A 23,390-nucleotide genomic window follows, 5' to 3' on the forward strand; every position below is an offset into this window, starting at 1 on the left:
GTACGTACTGACTTGTGTTGACAATCACAGTGGTTGGCCGGAATCAACAACAACCTCAAAAGAGGATGTAATATCAGTAATTAAATGACTTGTGAATGACCTAGTACCCCGACATGGTTTCCCCAAAAAGATTAGGTCAGACAACGGCAACCATTAAAAAAAAAAAAACTCACTTAGCCTTGGTCGAAAAGGCTTTCGGACTAGAAGACAGGTTTGGGGTACCATCCTGAGTCCCAAGGTAAGGTTGAAAGGATGGACCAGAACATTAAAAACTAATTGGCTAAAATCTGTGCACAGACCAAATTTAATTGGATTGACATGTTGCAATTAGTGTTAATGATCATTCGAAGGTCCGTGAATAAAACTGTTTTACCGCCCTTTGAGTTTTTCACCCTATGAGCTGCATACAGGTCAGCCATTCACAGGACCAGCAGCCCACCATGGAAGGAGGACTCAGCGTAAAACCAAAATGGTAGTTTACACAAAAAATTGCAGAATTTGTGTGCCAGTTCTTCTGTACAGATTCCCTTACGCCCGCTGAGAGGGTCAAGATCAAGGTCATCAAACGCAAGTGGACGGAGCCCAGGTGGACTGGTCCCTTCAAGGTCGTGGAACGGACGTCCCACGCCCTTCGACTGGCTGGTAAAGGGGACACCTGGTACCACCTCTCCCTCTGCACTACTGCTGAAAAACCTGACAGATTACCAGCGGATGTCATTGCTGACATCGCCACAACATCTGCCCCTCAGCCCAGGAGACGAGAGAGATTTTCTACCTACATTACTCTTTTCAACTTCTATATTGTATATCCTTGTGTGAGACCAATCCAGTATGCTAAATGTTTCTTAGTTTTTCTTGCTTGTTTTCAGCATAACTATATGTGTCGTTACATTAAGTGAAAAGTTTGATGTTTATCCCCGTTTTGTTACCTAAATTACTCTGATATTGATAGACGAAAGGCAGGATGTTACACCCGACTAGTATTCCCTGACGGACTGGTGCTTGGGCGTGTTCTACTGTCTTTGTGTCTCAGTTCATCCTTCCTGACGACAGTGACTGACAAGTGTCTAAGAACATACAGCGGACTTTAAATAGACTGGGTCAAAGGGGATAGCAAGACTTATTTTTGACCTGTGCAGTGTGATTAATTACGGGGGACACAATAGCTATTACCGTGGTAATAACCTCTATATTTGTTACGACTCAACCCTGAACCATTGGTGTCGGATGCAGACAACATACTCTGGTAAGTTGTGCCCATCGTCCCTTTTATGTTGTTTTGGGGGTTGACCTGACTGATACAGACGCTAAAGGAATTATTAAAATTAATGTCCTTGAGAGGGCGTTAACTACCTCTACACCCTCTGTAGCACCTAAAGTACCACCCCACCTCGGTGGTGTTTCAAAGGCTCACATCTGTGCGTGCTAATGACATCACCACCGAAGGCCTGGTAACTTTGACCTTTGACCTTAGGAGCGGGTGCAGACAACCTGTGGCTCAGGTGGATGCCAAAACCTGGGTGACTGTGTTGCTTCTTCCGCTGGACGTCCCTTTTCCCACACTTACCCCGCCCCTTTTAAGTTGACTGACATGTGTACCCTTCTGTTGACAATGCCACCCGACTTCTTCCCTTTGTGGCCCAAAAGCTGAATTACACGCGTTTTCAAATTACAGGACCCTCTTCATCCCCCAACAAATTGGGTGACATCAACCGTTACTGGTGCACCACACTGATAGATGGCTCTAGGATAGGCCCTTGGGCACGAGCTGACTTATTCTGGTGTTGTGGGAAACACAGATTGTACATTAGAATCCCGACGTCAGCCGTTGGGCTTTGTGCTATGGTTAGACTGGTGACCCCACTCACCAAATTAACACCCCTTGGAACTCCTGTTTCAGCGGCCTCTCTAACTCCCCGCCGCCGTTGAGACTAACCAACCTGACTCGTGACGCCGTTGAGGGACTTGCTGAACAACTTGCCCCGACCTCCCTCAGGGCCGTTCAGATCCGCATAGCCCTTGACCGTATCCTAGCCAAGGAAGAAGGAGTGTGTGCAATGTTTGGTGACCAATGCTGTACCTTCATTCCTAACAACACTGCCCCCGATGGCTCAGTTCAGAGGGCCTTAAAGGTGTCTAGGGAACTACTGAAGTTTCAGGGGTCTCTGACCCCTTCAAAGATTGGCTTCAAAGCACATTAGGCAGGTGGACTGACCTAATTAAGTCTGTCTTGGTCTCCATTCTGAGTTTTTTTGGCCATCATAGCCTCATGCGGTTGCTTTATCGCCCCTTGGGCTAAGTGTCACTAAAGGGGGTGTAGCAAAGTGGTAACTTTAAGACTTTAATGTGGGGCGTGCTTTATAAGTTTTGTACAAGTAATAAAGATCTTATTAGAAGATCTTAAAGGGGGACTTGTGGGAAGCAGATCAGAATCATATCCATATTTAAGTGTTACTTCTTTCTAAACTCCTATACTCATATAAAGAATAGCTAGTATTCTTCCTTCTTTTGAGTCTCATAGTAAGGTGTTGGCCTTCTAGATTGGAATGTGTCAGAGTAGAGATAACTCGGAGTAGTCTAAACAAAGGGAGTGGGGGCGAGGGACAGAGGGAAGATCACGGGACTTCCGGGGCTTGGAGGGGAGACCGAGCTAGACCGATCTGGACCGGGCTGGGGTACTAGATTGGTCTCACGTTTGTCCTCTAAGCTTGGAGAATAAACCACAAAATACCAACTACTGCCTGTTGATTGAATATAAACATCAGCTTATTGCTATGAAAAGAATCTGGGAGAGACTAGCAATTTGAATTCCCCATTGGAGGAATGCTGGTCAACGCAACAGTAGTATACATGTACATATTAGTACTATATATGTGCATATTAGGTAGTATACATGTACATATTAGTACTATATATGTGCATATTAGGTAGTATACATGTACATATTAGGTAGTATACATGTACATATTAGTACTATATATGTGCATATTAGGTAGTATACATGTACATATTAGGTAGTATACATGTACATATTAGTACTATATATGTGCATATTAGGTAGTATACATGTACATATTAGTACTATATATGTGCATATTAGGTAGTATACATGTACATATTAGGTAGTATACATGTACATATTAGTACTATATATGTGCATATTAGGTAGTATACATGTACATATTAGTACTATATATGTGCATATTAGGTAGTATACATGTATATACAGTATGTAGTTTAGAGCCATCCTCTCGGCTGAGTGTCCTTATAGATGGTGTGAGCAGAAGCAAAGCAGTCTGACTTGTGATGATGCATGAGAAGGAGATGAAGAGCATGAAGGAAGGAGGCGTGTCTGACTTGTGATGATGCATGAGAAGGAGATGAAGAGCATGAGGGAAGGAGGCGTGTCTGACTTGTGATGATGCATGAGAAGGAGGTGAAGAGCATGAGCGAAGGAGGCGTGTCTGACTTGTGATGATGCATGAGAAGGAGATGAAGAGCATGAAGGAAGGAGGCGTGTCTGACTTGTGATGATGCATGAGAAGGAGATGAAGAGCATGAAGGAAGGAGGCGTGTCTGACTTGTGATGATGCATGAGAAGGAGATGAAGAGCATGAGCGAAGGAGGCGTGTCTGACTTGTGATGATGCATGAGAAGGAGATGAAGAGCATGAAGGAAGGAGGCGTGTCTGACTTGTGATGATGCATGAGAAGGAGATGAAGAGCATGAAGGAAGGAGGCGTGTCTGACTTGTGATGATGCATGAGAAGGAGATGAAGAGCATGAAGGAAGGAGGCGTGTCTGACTTGTGATGATGCATGAGAAGGAGATGAAGAGCATGAAGGAAGGAGGCGTGTCTGACTTGTGATGATGCATGAGAAGGAGATGAAGAGCATGAAGGAAGGAGGCGTGTCTGACTTGTGATGATGCATGAGAAGGAGATGAAGAGCATGAGCGAAGGAGGCGTGTCTGACTTGTGATGATGCATGAGAAGGAGATGAAGAGCATGAGGGAAGGAGGCGTGTCCTTCTGCACGGTCGCCGCCTTCATCCTCCCACGTCCTGCCTTGTCCCTCGCCCATCTCCTCCCTCTCTTCCCTTCTACCCCAGCGCCCATCTTCTCCACCCAACACCACCCTCTCCTCCTTGCTAGCATTCACCCAGGTGGGCTCTCCTCATGTCGCCGCCTCCTCCGCTTCTCTTGCTCCTCTTTGGCCCCGCCCCCTCCACAACGCTAGCTCACCTTCAAGCGGCTTGACAATCTGGAGTTTGTCGGGCAGGTAGGGCCCCCTGGAGGCCCACAGGTGCAGGTTTCCCAGGGACATGATGCTTTCAGAGGGTGTGACCACACCCCCCAGGGTGTCTGGGTGGCCGCCTCGCTTGCGCTCCCTCTCCTCGTCAAAGTATCGCCTCTCGCTCAGGTTGTTCTGCCGGCGTAGAGACAAGCGGCGCAGGGCCACACGCAAGTCCTGGGCCCCGCTCTTCCCTTCACTCTCTGCGCTCCTGACAAACAGCCAGGATTTAGTCGCAGTTTTTACCCCCCAGGAACACCCGACTTGGTCCTCACCTCTCCGCCTCCATGAGGATGCTCTGCACGCGGTTGTCAAGAGGGACGCCGTCCCCGCCGAGGTCCCGCGCACACACGCCGGAGCGGGGACTTGTGAGCCCGCTGGACTGCGGCGACGTGCACGAGGAGGACAAGGACCGGTTGGAGCCCGGGATGTTGGTGCCGGTCGGGGTCGGAGAGCGCTGGCGCACCGTCTGGTTGATGTTCTTCACCGTCTGGAAGACGCGCCTGCGATGGACTCTGGAGATGAGAAACCACCGTGTGTGTGTGTGTGTGTGTGTGTATGTGTGTGTGTGTGTGTGTGTGTGTGACAATCATTGCTACATCAACAAAATAACCAAAAATGAGCATTCCATATGGATCCTATACTGATACTACCTTTGGTATGGACACCAATGTATGGATGCAAGCGCCCTCGTGGACTGACGGTGACAATGTTGTAGTTGTTATATTATCCTCTCCCTAACATTTCCTGTTAACAACTGCTTACTTCCTGCTTCCATCTACACTTCTTCAACTTTACTTTTCTTCTCTTCTTTTCAAGCTAGCTTAGCGGTTAGCATGCCTGCTCCTGGTTTGCCCTCGGTGTGTAACATGTTTAGCCTCGTCCTCCAGTGATAACATTACCTACCATTCTACGAAATGCAGTTTATTTGTTGTAATGGAGGTGATTATTATTAACACTGTGTATGGATACACATAATTAGCTGCTAGCCGCTTGTCAGCGGGGGTACTAAAAATAGTGTCATATATATATATATATATATATATATATATATATATATATATATATATATTGTGGAGCATCGCAATACCTCCGAACAGGTGAGACTGGGCAGAGGGCAGCCATCACAGTGAAAGCCTGCACCAGGAGGTCAAACTACGCCACTCTTTAGGTGTGGTCATTGAAGGCAAGTACATCCCTGATTTGATCCTCAATCAGGCTGATGTGTGGCCACCTGCCCCAAGGCAGCTGTGTCAGGTTGGCAATCACTGTGTTTGACTTAAATAGCAGCTCAGTGTTTGACTTAAATAGCAGCTCAGTGTTTGACTTAAATAGCAGCTCAGTGTTTGACTTAAATAGCAGCTCAGTGTTTGACTTAAATAGCAGCTCAGTGTTTGACTTAAATAGCAGCTCAGTGTTTGACTTAAATAGCAGCTCAGTGTTTGACTTAAATAGCAGCTCAGTGTTTGACTTAAATAGCAGCTCAGTGTTTGACTTAAATAGCACTTCAGTGTTTGACTTAAATAGCAGCTCAGTGTTTGACTTAAATAGCAGCTCAGTGTTTGACTTAAATAGCAGCTCAGTGTTTGACTTAAATAGCAGCTCAGTGTTTGACTTAAATAGCAGCTCAGTGTTTGACTTAAATAGCAGCTCAGTGTTTGACTCATTGTGTGGCTGGCTCCCTGCTGGGAAAGGTGTGCTTCCATCGGGTGGTAAGTGTGTTGCTCCACTGAAATATAGTTTGTAAATGAGTCTGCTAGACGTGTAAGATGTTTGATTCATTGAATGCTGGCATTTATTGAACTTTGCACTGATCAGTTTCTTTGCTATATGTTCCAGGCAAGTTAGGAGACATGATCAAGACTTGGAAAAAGTGACAATTTGTTTGTTTCAATGGAAGCCACAATCAGGAAGAACTTTAAGTTAACCTTTATTCAGAAAAACTGACTGAATAAAACAACGCTGCGGCGTTTGAACTTTAAACAGAACTGTCTCTGGGAGGTTGGTGTGTGACCGCACATCACAATATATATATATATATATATATATATATATATATATATATATATATATATATATATATATTGTGGTAGTCGGGGGACGGTGTGGCGCGGTTGGGAAAGTGGCCGTGCCAGCAACATGAGGGTTCCTGGTTCGATCCCCACCTTCTACCAACCTCGTCACGTCCCTTGTGTCCTTGAGCAAGACACTTCACCCTTGCTCCTGATGGGTGGTGGTTAGGGCCTTGCATGGCAGCTCCCACCATCAGTGTGTGAATGTGTGTGTGAATGTGTGTGTGAATGTGTGTGTGAATGTGTGTGTGAATGTGTATGTGTGTGTGAATGTGTGTGTGAATGTGTGTGTGAATGTGTGAATGTGGAAATAGTGTCAAAGCGCTTTGAGTACCTTGAAGGTAGAAAAGCGCTATACAAGTATAACACATTTACCATTGAGTCATTTTTGTGTTATTTATATTTCTGCAGTCCTGCATATATTATTAAGTTACATTATTTGTTGTTTGATGAATACTTGGGCTTACTGCACTAATGCACTTTAGTGTCGGTCATTGTGGTGGTGTTTGATGAATACTTGGGCTTACTGCGCTAATGCACTTTAGTGGTGTTTGATGGAAAGCAGACCTTCTTGCAAATAAAGCTACTTTTTGAGAGACTTAAGTGGGAGTCAGACGTGCGTTTGAAAGTGCATCACCTGTCCTGGCTCAGCTCACTTGGAAAGCACATACATATATAAATCACCAAAAATGATTCCCGGGCGCGGCACTGCTGCTGCTCACTGCTCCCCTCAACTTCCAGGGGGTGATCTTGGGGATGGGTCAAATGCAGAGGACACATTTCACCATACCTAGTGTGTGTGTGTGTGTGAGACAATCATTGCTACTTTAACTTAACTTAACTTAAATGTGTGTCTTGCAGTGTGAATGTAGTCGTGTTGTTGTTGTTGTTGTGAAATGCATACACCTTATACTGTTGTTTACAATGTTGTTTACAATGTTGTTGTTGTTGTGAAATGCATACACCTTATACTGTTGTTTACAATGTTGTTGTTGTTGTTGTGAAATGCATACACCTTATACTGTTGTTTACAATGTTGTTGTTGTTGTGAAATGCATACACCTTATACTGTTGTTTACAATGTTGTTTACAATGTTGTTGTTGTTGTGAAATGCATACACCTTATACTGTTGTTTACAATGTTGTTGTTGTTGTGAAATGCATACACCTTATAATGTTGTTTACAATGTTGTTGTTGTTGTGAAATGCATACACCTTATACTGTTGTTTACAATGTTGTTGTTGTTGTGAAATGCATACACCTTATACTGTTGTTTACAATGTTGTTGTTGTTGTGAAATGCATACACCTTATACTGTTGTTTACAATGTTGTTGTTGTTGTGAAATGCATACACCTTATACTGTTGTTTACAATGTTGTTGTTGTTGTGAAATGCATACAGCTTATACTGTTGTTTACAATGTTGTTGTTGTTGTGAAATGCATACACCTTATACTGTTTACAATGTTGTTTACAATGTTGTTGTTGTTGTGAAATGCATACACCTTATACTGTTGTTTACAATGTTGTTGTTGTTGTGAAATGCATACACCTTATACTGTTGTTTACAATGTTGTTTACAATGTTGTTGTTGTTGTGAAATGCATACACCTTATACTGTTGTTTACAATGTTGTTGTTGTTGTTGTGAAATGCATACACCTTATACTGTTGTTTACAATGTTGTTGTTGTTGTGAAATGCATACACCTTATACTGTTGTTTACAATGTTGTTGTTGTTGTGAAATGCATACACCTTATACTGTTGTTTACAATGTTGTTGTTGTGAAATGCATACACCTTATACTGTTGTTTACAATGTTGTTGTTGTTGTGAAATGCATACACCTTATACTGTTGTTTACAATGTTGTTTACAATGTTGTTGTTGTTGTGAAATGCATACACCTTATACTGTTGTTTACAATGTTGTTGTTGTTGTGAAATGCATACACCTTATACTGTTGTTTACAATGTTGTTTACAATGTTGTTGTTGTTGTGAAATGCATACACCTTATACTGTTGTTTACAATGTTGTTGTTGTTGTGAAATGCATACACCTTATACTGTTGTTTACAATGTTGTTGTTGTTGTGAAATGCATACACCTTATACTGTTGTTTACAATGTTGTTGTTGTTGTGAAATGCATACACCTTATACTGTTGTTTACAATGTTGTTGTTGTTGTGAAATGCATACACCTTATACTGTTGTTTACAATGTTGTTGTTGTTGTGAAATACATACACCTTATACTGTTGCTTACAATGTTGTTGTTGTTGTGAAATGCATACACCTTATACTGTTGTTTACAATGTTGTTGTTGTTGTGAAATACATACACCTTATACTGTTGCTTACAATGTTGTTGTTGTTGTGAAATGCATACACCTTATACTGTTGTTTACAATGTTGTTGTTGTTGTGAAATACATACACCTTATACTGTTGCTTACAATGTTGTTGTTGTTGTGAAATACATACACCTTATACTGTTGCTTACAATGTTGTTGTTGTTGTGAAATGCATACACCTTATACTGTTGTTTACAATGTTGTTGTTGTTGTGAAATGCATACACCTTATACTGTTGTTTACAATGTTGTTGTTGTTGTGAAATGCATACACCTTATACTGTTGTTTACAATGTTGTTGTTGTTGTGAAATGCATACACCTTATACTGTTGCTTACAATGTTGTTGTTGTTGTGAAATGCATACACCTTATACTGTTGTTTACAATGTTGTTGTTGTTGTGAAATACATACACCTTATACTGTTGCTTACAATGTTGTTGTTGTTGTGAAATGCATACACCTTATACTGTTGTTTACAATGTTGTTGTTGTTGTGAAATACATACACCTTATACTGTTGCTTACAATGTTGTTGTTGTTGTGAAATACATACACCTTATACTGTTGCTTACAATGTTGTTGTTGTTGTGAAATGCATACACCTTATACTGTTGTTTACAATGTTGTTGTTGTTGTGAAATGCATACACCTTATACTGTTGCTTACAATGTTGTTGTTGTTGTGAAATGCATACACCTTATACTGTTGTTTACAATGTTGTTGTTGTTGTGAAATGCATACACCTTATAATGTTGTTTACAATGTTGTTGTTGTTGTGAAATACATACACCTTATACTGTTGCTTACAATGTTGTTGTTGTTGTGAAATGCATACACCTTATACTGTTGTTTACAATGTTGTTGTTGTTGTGAAATGCATACACCTTATACTGTTGTTTACAATGTTGTTGTTGTTGTGAAATACATACACCTTATACTGTTGCTTACAATGTTGTTGTTGTTGTGAAATACATACACCTTATACTGTTGCTTACAATGTTGTTGTTGTTGTGAAATGCATACACCTTATACTGTTGTTTACAATGTTGTTGTTGTTGTGAAATGCATACACCTTATACTGTTGCTTACAATGTTGTTTACAATGTTGTTGTGAAATGCATACACCTTATAATGTTGTTTACAATGTTGTTGTTGTTGTGAAATGCATACACCTTATAATGTTGTTTACAATGTTGTTGTTGTTGTGAAATGCATACACCTTATAATGTTGTTTACAATGTTGTTGTTGTTGTGAAATGCATACACCTTATACTGTTGTTTACAATGACCTCATCCACTGTTTAATGCTGACTGAGCAGTTTGTTCCTCTTTACTTTTACAACATTGGTTGTGTTTGTGCTGTGTTGTACGACATACTGTACTTGTTCATACTGTACTTGTTCATACTGTACTTGTTCATACTGTACTTGTTCATCAAAGAGAGCTTTAGATGTAATACAGTAGAATAATTGTAATATTCAATACTTTACTTTTGATGTTCACACTCTGGCTCATCCAGACTTAACTCCTTCCTCATGGTTCCCTCAATCTCTGCAGCCAGAGAGTCCTGTTAAACACACACACACACACACACACACACACACACACACACACGGTTGTTGGAAGTCTCTCACCATGGGGTAGAGTCCCAGAGGATGGTATACACACACACACACACACACACACACACACACACACACACACACACACACACACACACACACACACACACACACACACACACGGTGGTTGTAAGTCTCTCACCATGGGGTAGAGTCCCAGAGGATGGTATACACACACACACACACACACACACACACACACACACACACACACACACACACACACACACACACACACACACACACACACACACACACACACACACGGTGGTTGTAAGTCTCTCACCATGGGGTAGAGTCCCAGAGGATGGTATATACACACACACACACACACACACACACACACACACACACACACACACACACACGGTGGTTGTAAGTCTCTCACCATGGGGTAGAGTCCCAGAGGATGGTATATACACACACACACACACACACACACACACACACACACACACACACACACACACGGTGGTTGTAAGTCTCTCACCATGGGGTAGAGTCCCAGAGGATGGTATATACACACACACACACACACACACACACACACACACACACACACACACACACACACACACACACACACACACACACGGTGGTTGTAAGTCTCTCACCATGGGGTAGAGTCCCAGAGGATGGAAGCGTCTGGGGGTTCCCACAGCGTAGTTTGCGTTCCTCAGGTTCTTCAGCTCCTGCTGGGCCTCGCTCAGCATCTCCATGCACTCCAAGTACTTCATCTCCAGCTCTTGCAGCTGCGGTGCCATCACGTCACGCGGTTAGCGCCATAACCAAAAAGGTCGGGTGGGTGCGGCCTCACCTCTGCGGTCAGCTGCCTCTGAGCATCCTTAGCTGCGACCAGATGATGCAAGAGTTCTTCGTTCTCCACCGCCAGCTGCACACAAGGTGGTGGTCACCAACAAGGTGGTGGTCACCAACAAGGTGGTGGTCACCAACAAGGTGGTGGTCACCAACAAGGTGGTGGTCACCAACAAGGTGGTGGTCACCAACAAGGTGGTGGTCAGTCACCAAAGAGAGTTCTGAGGGTTTTTGGGGACTTTTTTAACGCACAGATTTGGTTTTCTTTTGCAGGTCCACAATCTGGGACAGGAGGTGTGTGATCTCCTCCTGTTGTCGCGAGGCGTCCTCGGTCTTGCGGGCCAGCTCCTCAGCGATGGTGGAGATCTGGCGACTGGACAGCCCTGGGGGTCAGAAGGTGAGTTGGAGGTGGCAAGAAATGCGGGTAGAAAAGCAGAAAGATTGAAATCTACTGAGTTCTTTCACGCAGTCGTTGACCAGCTGCTGCTCCTTCTCCTCGTACGTTTCTGTCTCCGACTTGAGATGGCTGGCCTGCGGCCCACAAAACATCAAAATCAATCTCCATTGTTGGGCTTCCAAAACTGGCAGGAAAAGTTGTTCAAATTCTGCCAGCTTTCATTTTTGTTACCGTACTGTGGTTATTTTTACAGTGCATTACTGTCAACTGAAAATGTTACCAATTTGATTGTGTCAACTCAGCTGCCAGGTTGTTGTGAAATCTACTCTGCTTTTTACTGTCAATGTAAATGTTCATTGTACGTCTGTAGTCGTTGTTTTTACAGTCAATGTAAATGTTCATTGTACAGCTGTAGTCGTTGTTTTTACTGTCAATGTAAATGTTCATTGTACATCTGTAGTCGTTGTTTTTACTGTCAATGTAAATGTTCATTGTACATCTGTAGTCGTTGTTTTTACAGTCAATGTAAATGTTCATTGTACATCTGTAGTCGTTGTTTTTACAGTCAATGTAAATGTTCATTGTACAGCTGTAGTCGTTGTTTTTACTGTCAATGTAAATGTTCATTGTACATCTGTAGTCGTTGTTTTTACTGTCAATGTAAATGTTCATTGTACATCTGTAGTCGTTGTTTTTACTGTCAATGTAAATGTTCATTGTACATCTGTAGTCGTTGTTTTTACTGTCAATGTAAATGTTCATTGTACATCTGTAGTCGTTGTTTTTACTGTCAATGTAAATGTTCATTGTACATCTGTAGTCGTTGTTTTTACAGTCAATGTAAATGTTCATTGTACATCTGTAGTCGTTGTTTTTACAGTCAATGTAAATGTTCATTGTACATCTGTAGTCGTTGTTTTTACAGTCAATGTAAATGTTCATTGTACATCTGTAGTCGTTGTTTTTACTGTCAATGTAAATGTTCATTGTACATCTGTAGTCGTTGTTTTTACTGTCAATGTAAATGTTCATTGTACATCTGTAGTCGTTGTTTTTACTGTCAATGTAAATGTTCATTGTACATCTGTAGTCGTTGTTTTTACTGTCAATGTAAATGTTCATTGTACATCTGTAGTCGTTGTTTTTACAGTCAATGTAAATGTTCATTGTACATCTGTAGTCGTTGTTTTTACAGTCAATGTAAATGTTCATTGTACATCTGTAGTCGTTGTTTTTACAGTCAATGTAAATGTTCATTGTACATCTGTAGTCGTTGTTTTTACTGTCAATGTAAATGTTCATTGTACAGCTGTAGTCGTTGTTTTTACTGTCAATGTAAATGTTCATTGTACATCTGTAGTCGTTGTTTTTACTGTCAATGTAAATGTTCATTGTACATCTGTAGTCGTTGTTTTTACAGTCAATGTAAATGTTCATTGTACATCTGTAGTCGTTGTTTTTACAGTCAATGTAAATGTTCATTGTACAGCTGTAGTCGTTGTTTTTACTGTCAATGTAAATGTTCATTGTACAGCTGTAGTCGTTGTTTTTACTGTCAATGTAAATGTTCATTGTACATCTGTAGTCGTTGTTTTTACTGTCAATGTAAATGTTCATTGTACATCTGTAGTCGTTGTTTTTACAGTCAATGTAAATGTTCATTGTACATCTGTAGTCGTTGTTTTTACAGTCAATGTAAATGTTCATTGTACAGCTGTAGTCGTTGTTTTTACTGTCAATGTAAATGTTCATTGTACAGCTGTAGTCGTTGTTTTTACTGTCAATGTAAATGTTCATTGTACATCTGTAGTCGTTGTTTTTACTGTCAATGTAAATGTTCATTGTACATCTGTAGTCGTTGTTTTTACAGTCAATGTAAATGTTCATTGTACATCTGTAGTCGTTGTTTTTACTGTCAATGTAAATGTTCATTGTACATCTGTAGTCGTTGTTTTTACTGTCAATGTAAATGTTCATTGTACATCTGTAGTCGTTGTTTTTACTGTCAATGTAAATGTTCATTGTACATCTGTAGTCGTTGTTTTTACTGTCAATGTAAATGTTCATTGTACATCTGTAGTCGTTGTTTTTACAGTCAATGTAAATGTTCATTGTACATCTGTAGTCGTTGTTTTTACAGTCAATGTAAATGTTCATTGTACATCTGTAGTCGTTGTTTTTACAGTCAATGTAAATGTTCATTGTACATCTGTAGTCGTTGTTTTTACTGTCAATGTAAATGTTCATTGTACATCTGTAGTCGTTGTTTTTACTGTCAATGTAAATGTTCATTGTACATCTGTAGTCGTTGTTTTTACTGTCAATGTAAATGTTCATTGTACATCTGTAGTCGTTGTTTTTACTGTCAATGTAAATGTTCATTGTACAGCTGTAGTCGTTGTTTTTACTGTCAATGTAAATGTTCATTGTACAGCTGTAGTCGTTGTTTTTACTGTCAATGTAAATGTTCATTGTACATCTGTAGTCGTTGTTTTTACTGTCAATGTAAATGTTCATTGTACATCTGTAGTCGTTGTTTTTACTGTCAATGTAAATGTTCATTGTACATCTGTAGTCGTTGTTTTTACTGTCAATGTAAATGTTCATTGTACAGCTGTAGTCGTTGTTTTTACTGTCAGTGTAAATGTTCATCGTACAGCTGTGGTCGTTGTTTTTACTGTCAATGTAAATGTTCATTGTACATCTGTAGTCGTTGTTTTTACTGTCAATGTAAATGTTCATTGTACATCTGTAGTCGTTGTTTTTACAGTCAATGTAAATGTTCATTGTACATCTGTAGTCGTTGTTTTTACTGTCAATGTAAATGTTCATTGTACATCTGTAGTCGTTGTTTTTACAGTCAATGTAAATGTTCATTGTACATCTGTAGTCGTTGTTTTTACAGTCAATGTAAATGTTCATTGTACAGCTGTAGTCGTTGTTTTTACTGTCAATGTAAATGTTCATTGTACAGCTGTAGTCGTTGTTTTTACTGTCAATGTAAATGTTCATTGTACATCTGTAGTCGTTGTTTTTACTGTCAATGTAAATGTTCATTGTACATCTGTAGTCGTTGTTTTTACAGTCAATGTAAATGTTCATTGTACATCTGTAGTCGTTGTTTTTACAGTCAATGTAAATGTTCATTGTACAGCTGTAGTCGTTGTTTTTACTGTCAATGTAAATGTTCATTGTACAGCTGTAGTCGTTGTTTTTACTGTCAATGTAAATGTTCATTGTACATCTGTAGTCGTTGTTTTTACTGTCAATGTAAATGTTCATTGTACATCTGTAGTCGTTGTTTTTACAGTCAATGTAAATGTTCATTGTACATCTGTAGTCGTTGTTTTTACAGTCAATGTAAATGTTCATTGTACATCTGTAGTCGTTGTTTTTACTGTCAATGTAAATGTTCATTGTACATCTGTAGTCGTTGTTTTTACTGTCAATGTAAATGTTCATTGTACATCTGTAGTCGTTGTTTTTACTGTCAATGTAAATGTTCATTGTACATCTGTAGTCGTTGTTTTTACTGTCAATGTAAATGTTCATTGTACATCTGTAGTCGTTGTTTTTACAGTCAATGTAAATGTTCATTGTACATCTGTAGTCGTTGTTTTTACAGTCAATGTAAATGTTCATTGTACATCTGTAGTCGTTGTTTTTACAGTCAATGTAAATGTTCATTGTACATCTGTAGTCGTTGTTTTTACTGTCAATGTAAATGTTCATTGTACATCTGTAGTCGTTGTTTTTACTGTCAATGTAAATGTTCATTGTACAGCTGTAGTCGTTGTTTTTACTGTCAATGTAAATGTTCATTGTACATCTGTAGTCGTTGTTTTTACTGTCAATGTAAATGTTCATTGTACATCTGTAGTCGTTGTTTTTACAGTCAATGTAAATGTTCATTGTACATCTGTAGTCGTTGTTTTTACAGTCAATGTAAATGTTCATTGTACAGCTGTGGTCGTTGTTTTTACAGTCAATGTAAATGTTCATCGTACAGCTGTGGTCGTTGTTTTTACTGTCAATGTAAATGTTCATTGTACATCTGTGGTCGTTGTTTTTACTGTCAATGTAAATGTTCATTGTACATCTGTGGTCGTTGTTTTTACTGTCAATGTAAATGTTCATTGTACAGCTGTGGTCGTTGTTTTTACTGTCAATGTAAATGTTCATTGTACATCTGTAGTCGTTGTTTTTACTGTCAGTGTAAATGTTCATCGTACAGCTGTGGTCGTTGTTTTTACTGTCAATGTAAATGTTCATCGTACAGCTGTGGTCGTTGTTTTTACTGTCAGTGTAAATGTTCATCGTACAGCTGTGGTCGTTGTTTTTACTGTCAATGTAAATGTTCATCGTACATCTGTGGTCGTTGTTTTTACTGTCAATGTAAATGTTCATCGTACAGCTGTGGTCGTTGTTTTTACTGTCAGTGTAAATGTTCATCGTACAGCTGTGGTCGTTGTTTTTACTGTCAATGTAAATGTTCATCGTACAGCTGTGGTCGTTGTTTTTACTGTCAATGTAAATGTTCATCCTACATCTGTGGTCGTTGTTTTTACTGTCAATGTAAATGTTCATCGTACATCTGTAGTCGTTGTTTTTACTGTCAATGTAAATGTTCATCGTACAGCTGTAGTCGTTGTTTTTACTGTCAATGTAAATGTTCATTGTACAGCTGTGGTCGTTGTTTTTACTGTCAGTGTAAATGTTCATCGTACATCTGTGGTCGTTGTTTTTACTGTCAATGTAAATGTTCATCGTACAGCTGTGGTCGTTGTTTTTACTGTCAGTGTAAATGTTCATCGTACAGCTGTGGTTGTTGTTTTTACTGTCAGTGTAAATGTTCATCGTACAGCTGTGGTCGTTGTTCTTACTGTCAATGTAAATGTTCATTGTACAGCTGTGGTCGTTGTTTTTACTGTCAATGTAAATGTTCATTGTACAGCTGTGGTCGTTGTTTTTACTGTCAATGTAAATGTTCATTGTACAGCTGTGGTCGTTGTTTTTACTGTCAATGTAAATGTTCATTGTACATCTGTGGTCGTTGTTTTTACAGTCAATGTAAATGTTCATTGTACATCTGTGGTCGTTGTTTTTACAGTCAATGTAAATGTTCATTGTACAGCTGTGGTCGTTGTTTTTACTGTCAGTGTAAATGTTCATCGTACATCTGTGGTCGTTGTTTTTACTGTCAATGTAAATGTTCATCGTACAGCTGTGGTCGTTGTTTTTACTGTCAATGTAAATGTTCATCGTACATCTGTGGTCGTTGTGTTTACTGTCAATGTAAATGTTCATTGTACAGCTGTAGTCGTTGTTTTTACTGTCAATGTAAATGTTCATTGTACAGCTGTAGTCGTTGTTTTTACTGTCAATGTAAATGTTCATTGTACAGCTGTAGTCGTTGTTTTTACTGTCAATGTAAATGTTCATTGTACAGCTGTAGTCGTTGTTTTTACTGTCAATGTAAATGTTCATTGTACAGCTGTAGTCGTTGTTTTTACTGTCAATGTAAATGTTCATTGTACATCTGTGGTCGTTGTGTTTACTGTCAATGTAAATGTTCATTGTACAGCTGTAGTCGTTGTTTTTACTGTCAATGTAAATGTTCATTGTACAGCTGTAGTCGTTGTTTTTACTGTCAATGTAAATGTTCATTGTACAGCTGTAGTCGTTGTTTTTACTGTCAATGTAAATGTTCATTGTACATCTGTAGTCGTTGTTTTTACTGTCAATGTAAATGTTCATTGTACAGCTGTGGTCGTTGTTTTTACTGTCAATGTAAATGTTCATTGTACAGCTGTGGTCGTTGTTTTTACTGTCAATGTAAATGTTCATTGTACAGCTGTGGTCGTTGTTTTTACTGTCAATGTAAATGTTCATTGTACAGCTGTGGTCGTTGTTTTTACTGTCAGTGTAAATGTTCATTGTACAGCTGTGGTCGTTGTTTTTACTGTCAGTGTAAATGTTCATTGTACAGCTGTGGTCGTTGTTTTTACTGTCAGTGTAAATGTTCATTGTACAGCTGTGGTCGTTGTTCTTACTGTCAATGTAAATGTTCATTGTACAGCTGTGGTCGTTGTTTTTACTGTCAATGTAAATGTTCATTGTACAGCTGTGGTCGTTGTTTTTACTGTCAATGTAAATGTTCATTGTACATCTGTGGTCGTTGTTTTTACAGTCAATGTAAATGTTCATTGTACATCTGTGGTCGTTGTTTTTACAGTCAATGTAAATGTTCATTGTACATCTGTGGTCGTTGTTTTTACAGTCAATGTAAATGTTCATTGTACAGCTGTGGTCGTTGTTTTTACTGTCAGTGTAAATGTTCATCGTACATCTGTGGTCGTTGTTTTTACTGTCAATGTAAATGTTCATCGTACAGCTGTGGTCGTTGTGTTTACTGTCAATGTAAATGTTCATCGTACATCTGTGGTCGTTGTGTTTACTGTCAATGTAAATGTTCATTGTACAGCTGTAGTCGTTGTTTTTACTGTCAATGTAAATGTTCATTGTACAGCTGTAGTCGTTGTTTTTACTGTCAATGTAAATGTTCATTGTACAGCTGTAGTCGTTGTTTTTACTGTCAATGTAAATGTTCATTGTACATCTGTAGTCGTTGTTTTTACTGTCAATGTAAATGTTCATTGTACAGCTGTGGTCGTTGTTTTTACTGTCAATGTAAATGTTCATTGTACATCTGTAGTCGTTGTTTTTACAGTCAATGTAAATGTTCATTGTACAGCTGTGGTCGTTGTTTTTACTGTCAATGTAAATGTTCATTGTACAGCTGTGGTCGTTGTTTTTACTGTCAATGTAAATGTTCATTGTACAGCTGTAGTCGTTGTTTTTACTGTCAATGTAAATGTTCATTGTACATCTGTAGTCGTTGTTTTTACAGTCAATGTAAATGTTCATCGTACAGCTGTGGTCGTTGTTTTTACTGTCAGTGTAAATGTTCATCGTACAGCTGTGGTCGTTGTTTTTACTGTCAGTGTAAATGTTCATCGTACAGCTGTGGTCGTTGTTTTTACTGTCAGTGTAAATGTTCATCGTACATCTGTGGTCGTTGTTTTTACAGTCAATGTAAATGTTCATCGTACAGCTGTGGTCGTTGTTTTTACAGTCAATGTAAATGTTCATCGTACAGCTGTGGTCGTTGTTTTTACTGTCAATGTAAATGTTCATCGTACATCTGTGGTCGTTGTTTTTACTGTCAATGTAAATGTTCATCGTACATCTGTGGTCGTTGTTTTTACTGTCAATGTAAATGTTCATCGTACATCTGTGGTCGTTGTTTTTACTGTCAATGTAAATGTTCATTGTACATCTGTAGTCGTTGTTTTTACTGTCAGTGTAAATGTTCATCGTACAGCTGTGGTCGTTGTTTTTACTGTCAGTGTAAATGTTCATCGTACATCTGTGGTCGTTGTTTTTACAGTCAATGTAAATGTTCATCGTACAGCTGTGGTCGTTGTTTTTACAGTCAATGTAAATGTTCATCGTACAGCTGTGGTCGTTGTTTTTACTGTCAATGTAAATGTTCATCGTACAGCTGTGGTCGTTGTTTTTACAGTCAATGTAAATGTTCATCGTACAGCTGTGGTCGTTGTTTTTACTGTCAATGTAAATGTTCATCGTACATCTGTGGTCGTTGTTTTTACTGTCAATGTAAATGTTCATTGTACATCTGTAGTCGTTGTTTTTACTGTCAATGTAAATGTTCATCGTACAGCTGTGGTCGTTGTTTTTACTGTCAGTGTAAATGTTCATCGTACAGCTGTGGTCGTTGTTTTTACTGTCAATGTAAATGTTCATCGTACATCTGTGGTCGTTGTTTTTACAGTCAATGTAAATGTTCATCGTACAGCTGTGGTCGTTGTTTTTACAGTCAATGTAAATGTTCATCGTACAGCTGTGGTCGTTGTTTTTACTGTCAATGTAAATGTTCATCGTACATCTGTGGTCGTTGTTTTTACTGTCAATGTAAATGTTCATCGTACATCTGTGGTCGTTGTTTTTACTGTCAATGTAAATGTTCATTGTACAGCTGTGGTCGTTGTTTTTACTGTCAGTGTAAATGTTCATCGTACATCTGTGGTCGTTGTTTTTACAGTCAATGTAAATGTTCATCGTACAGCTGTGGTCGTTGTTTTTACAGTCAATGTAAATGTTCATCGTACAGCTGTGGTCGTTGTTTTTACTGTCAATGTAAATGTTCATCGTACATCTGTGGTCGTTGTTTTTACTGTCAATGTAAATGTTCATTGTACAGCTGTGGTCGTTGTTTTTACTGTCAATGTAAATGTTCATTGTACAGCTGTAGTCGTTGTTTTTACAGTCAATGTAAATGTTCATCGTACAGCTGTGGTCGTTGTTTTTACAGTCAATGTAAATGTTCATCGTACAGCTGTGGTCGTTGTTTTTACAGTCAATGTAAATGTTCATTGTACAGCTGTGGTCGTTGTTTTTACTGTCAGTGTAAATGTTCATCGTACAGCTGTGGTCGTTGTTTTTACTGTCAATGTAAATGTTCATCGTACAGCTGTGGTCGTTGTTTTTACTGTCAATGTAAATGTTCATCGTACATCTGTGGTCGTTGTGTTTACTGTCAATGTAAATGTTCATTGTACAGCTGTAGTCGTTGTTTTTACTGTCAATGTAAATGTTCATTGTACAGCTGTAGTCGTTGTTTTTACTGTCAATGTAAATGTTCATTGTACAGCTGTGGTCGTTGTTTTTACTGTCAATGTAAATGTTCATTGTACAGCTGTAGTCGTTGTTTTTACTGTCAATGTAAATGTTCATTGTACATCTGTGGTCGTTGTTTTTACTGTCAATGTAAATGTTCATTGTACAGCTGTGGTCGTTGTTTTTACAGTCAATGTAAATGTTCATTGTACAGCTGTGGTCGTTGTTTTTACTGTCAATGTAAATGTTCATTGTACAGCTGTGGTCGTTGTTTTTACTGTCAATGTAAATGTTCATTGTACATCTGTGGTCGTTGTTTTTACAGTCAATGTAAATGTTCATTGTACATCTGTGGTCGTTGTTTTTACAGTCAATGTAAATGTTCATTGTACAGCTGTGGTCGTTGTTTTTACTGTCAGTGTAAATGTTCATCGTACAGCTGTGGTCGTTGTTTTTACTGTCAGTGTAAATGTTCATCGTACAGCTGTGGTCGTTGTTTTTACTGTCAATGTAAATGTTCATCGTACATCTGTGGTCGTTGTTTTTACTGTCAATGTAAATGTTCATCGTACAGCTGTGGTCGTTGTTTTTACAGTCAATGTAAATGTTCATCGTACAGCTGTGGTCGTTGTTTTTACTGTCAATGTAAATGTTCATCGTACAGCTGTGGTCGTTGTTTTTACTGTCAATGTAAATGTTCATCGTACAGCTGTGGTCGTTGTTTTTACTGTCAATGTAAATGTTCATTGTACATCTGTGGTCGTTGTTTTTACTGTCAATGTAAATGTTCATTGTACAGCTGTGGTCGTTGTTTTTACTGTCAATGTAAATGTTCATTGTACATCTGTGGTCGTTGTTTTTACAGTCAATGTAAATGTTCATTGTACAGCTGTGGTCGTTGTTTTTACTGTCAGTGTAAATGTTCATCGTACAGCTGTGGTCGTTGTTTTTACTGTCAGTGTAAATGTTCATCGTACAGCTGTGGTCGTTGTTTTTACTGTCAGTGTAAATGTTCATCGTACAGCTGTGGTCGTTGTTTTTACTGTCAATGTAAATGTTCATCGTACAGCTGTGGTCGTTGTTTTTACTGTCAATGTAAATGTTCATCGTACATCTGTGGTCGTTGTTTTTACTGTCAATGTAAATGTTCATCGTACAGCTGTGGTCGTTGTTTTTACAGTCAATGTAAATGTTCATCGTACAGCTGTGGTCGTTGTTTTTACTGTCAATGTAAATGTTCATTGTACAGCTGTGGTCGTTGTTTTTACTGTCAATGTAAATGTTCATTGTACAGCTGTGGTCGTTGTTTTTACTGTCAATGTAAATGTTCATTGTACAGCTGTGGTCGTTGTTTTTACTGTCAATGTAAATGTTCATTGTACAGCTGTGGTCGTTGTTTTTACTGTCAATGTAAATGTTCATTGTACAGCTGTGGTCGTTGTTTTTACTGTCAATGTAAATGTTCATTGTACATCTGTGGTCGTTGTTTTTACTGTCAATGTAAATGTTCATTGTACATCTGTGGTCGTTGTTTTTACTGTCAATGTAAATGTTCATTGTACAGCTGTGGTCGTTGTTTTTACAGTCAATGTAAATGTTCATTGTACAGCTGTGGTCGTTGTTTTTACTGTCAATGTAAATGTTCATTGTACAGCTGTGGTCGTTGTTTTTACTGTCAATGTAAATGTTCATTGTACAGCTGTGGTCGTTGTTTTTACTGTCAATGTAAATGTTCATTGTACAGCTGTGGTCGTTGTTTTTACTGTCAATGTAAATGTTCATTGTACAGCTGTGGTCGTTGTTTTTACTGTCAATGTAAATGTTCATTGTACAGCTGTGGTCGTTGTTTTTACTGTCAGTGTAAATGTTCATTGTACAGCTGTGGTCGTTGTTTTTACTGTCAGTGTAAATGTTCATTGTACAGCTGTGGTCGTTGTTTTTACTGTCAGTGTAAATGTTCATTGTACAGCTGTGGTCGTTGTTCTTACTGTCAATGTAAATGTTCATTGTACAGCTGTGGTCGTTGTTTTTACTGTCAATGTAAATGTTCATTGTACAGCTGTGGTCGTTGTTTTTACTGTCAATGTAAATGTTCATTGTACATCTGTGGTCGTTGTTTTTACAGTCAATGTAAATGTTCATTGTACATCTGTGGTCGTTGTTTTTACAGTCAATGTAAATGTTCATTGTACAGCTGTGGTCGTTGTTTTTACTGTCAGTGTAAATGTTCATCGTACATCTGTGGTCGTTGTTTTTACTGTCAGTGTAAATGTTCATTGTACAGCTGTGGTCGTTGTTTTTACTGTCAGTGTAAATGTTCATTGTACAGCTGTGGTCGTTGTTTTTACTGTCAGTGTAAATGTTCATCGTACAGCTGTGGTCGTTGTTTTTACTGTCAATGTAAATGTTCATCGTACAGCTGTGGTCGTTGTTTTTACTGTCAATGTAAATGTTCATTGTGCAGCTGTGGTCGTTGTTTTTACTGTCAATGTAAATGTTCATTGTACAGCTGTGGTCGTTGTTTTTACTGTCAATGTAAATGTTCATTGTACATCTGTGGTCGTTGTTTTTACAGTCAATGTAAATGTTCATTGTACATCTGTGGTCGTTGTTTTTACAGTCAATGTAAATGTTCATTGTACATCTGTGGTCGTTGTTTTTACTGTCAATGTAAATGTTCATTGTACAGCTGTGGTCGTTGTTTTTACAGTCAATGTAAATGTTCATTGTACAGCTGTGGTCGTTGTTTTTACTGTCAATGTAAATGTTCATTGTACAGCTGTGGTCGTTGTTTTTACTGTCAATGTAAATGTTCATTGTACATCTGTGGTCGTTGTTTTTACAGTCAATGTAAATGTTCATTGTACATCTGTGGTCGTTGTTTTTACAGTCAATGTAAATGTTCATTGTACATCTGTGGTCGTTGTTTTTACTGTCAATGTAAATGTTCATTGTACAGCTGTGGTCGTTGTTTTTACAGTCAATGTAAATGTTCATTGTACAGCTGTGGTCGTTGTTTTTACTGTCAATGTAAATGTTCATTGTACAGCTGTGGTCGTTGTTTTTACTGTCAATGTAAATGTTCATTGTACAGCTGTGGTCGTTGTTTTTACTGTCAATGTAAATGTTCATTGTACAGCTGT

The 23,390-nt window shown here is 38.8% G+C and overlaps 2 protein-coding genes across 5 annotated transcripts in view; one reads left to right on the top strand and one right to left on the bottom strand.

Moving 5' to 3' along the window:
- LOC133636335 (oocyte zinc finger protein XlCOF22-like) overlaps positions 1–23,390 on the top strand; it is a 520,633-nt gene that overhangs the window by 329,889 nt on the left and 167,354 nt on the right. The gene's annotated exons all lie outside the window — the stretch shown is intronic.
- The window catches only part of LOC133636319 (trafficking kinesin-binding protein 1-like), an 84,489-nt gene that overhangs the window by 24,370 nt on the left and 36,729 nt on the right, over positions 1–23,390 (bottom strand). For all 4 annotated transcript variants that reach the window (XM_062030215.1, XM_062030217.1, XM_062030216.1 and 1 more), the window contains 7 exons: positions 11,603–11,681; positions 11,403–11,533; positions 11,152–11,226; positions 10,949–11,086; positions 10,203–10,279; positions 4,566–4,805; positions 4,242–4,501 (listed from right to left, as the gene is read on the bottom strand). In XM_062030215.1, the coding sequence (XP_061886199.1) occupies positions 4,242–4,501; positions 4,566–4,805; positions 10,203–10,279; positions 10,949–11,086; positions 11,152–11,226; positions 11,403–11,533; positions 11,603–11,681 (1,000 nt within the window). The remainder of the gene's footprint in view (positions 1–4,241; positions 4,502–4,565; positions 4,806–10,202; positions 10,280–10,948; positions 11,087–11,151; positions 11,227–11,402; positions 11,534–11,602; positions 11,682–23,390) is intronic.

The sequence above is a fragment of the Entelurus aequoreus genome, linkage group LG20 (assembly GCF_033978785.1).
Source record: "Entelurus aequoreus isolate RoL-2023_Sb linkage group LG20, RoL_Eaeq_v1.1, whole genome shotgun sequence".
Taxonomy (NCBI): domain Eukaryota; kingdom Metazoa; phylum Chordata; class Actinopteri; order Syngnathiformes; family Syngnathidae; genus Entelurus; species Entelurus aequoreus.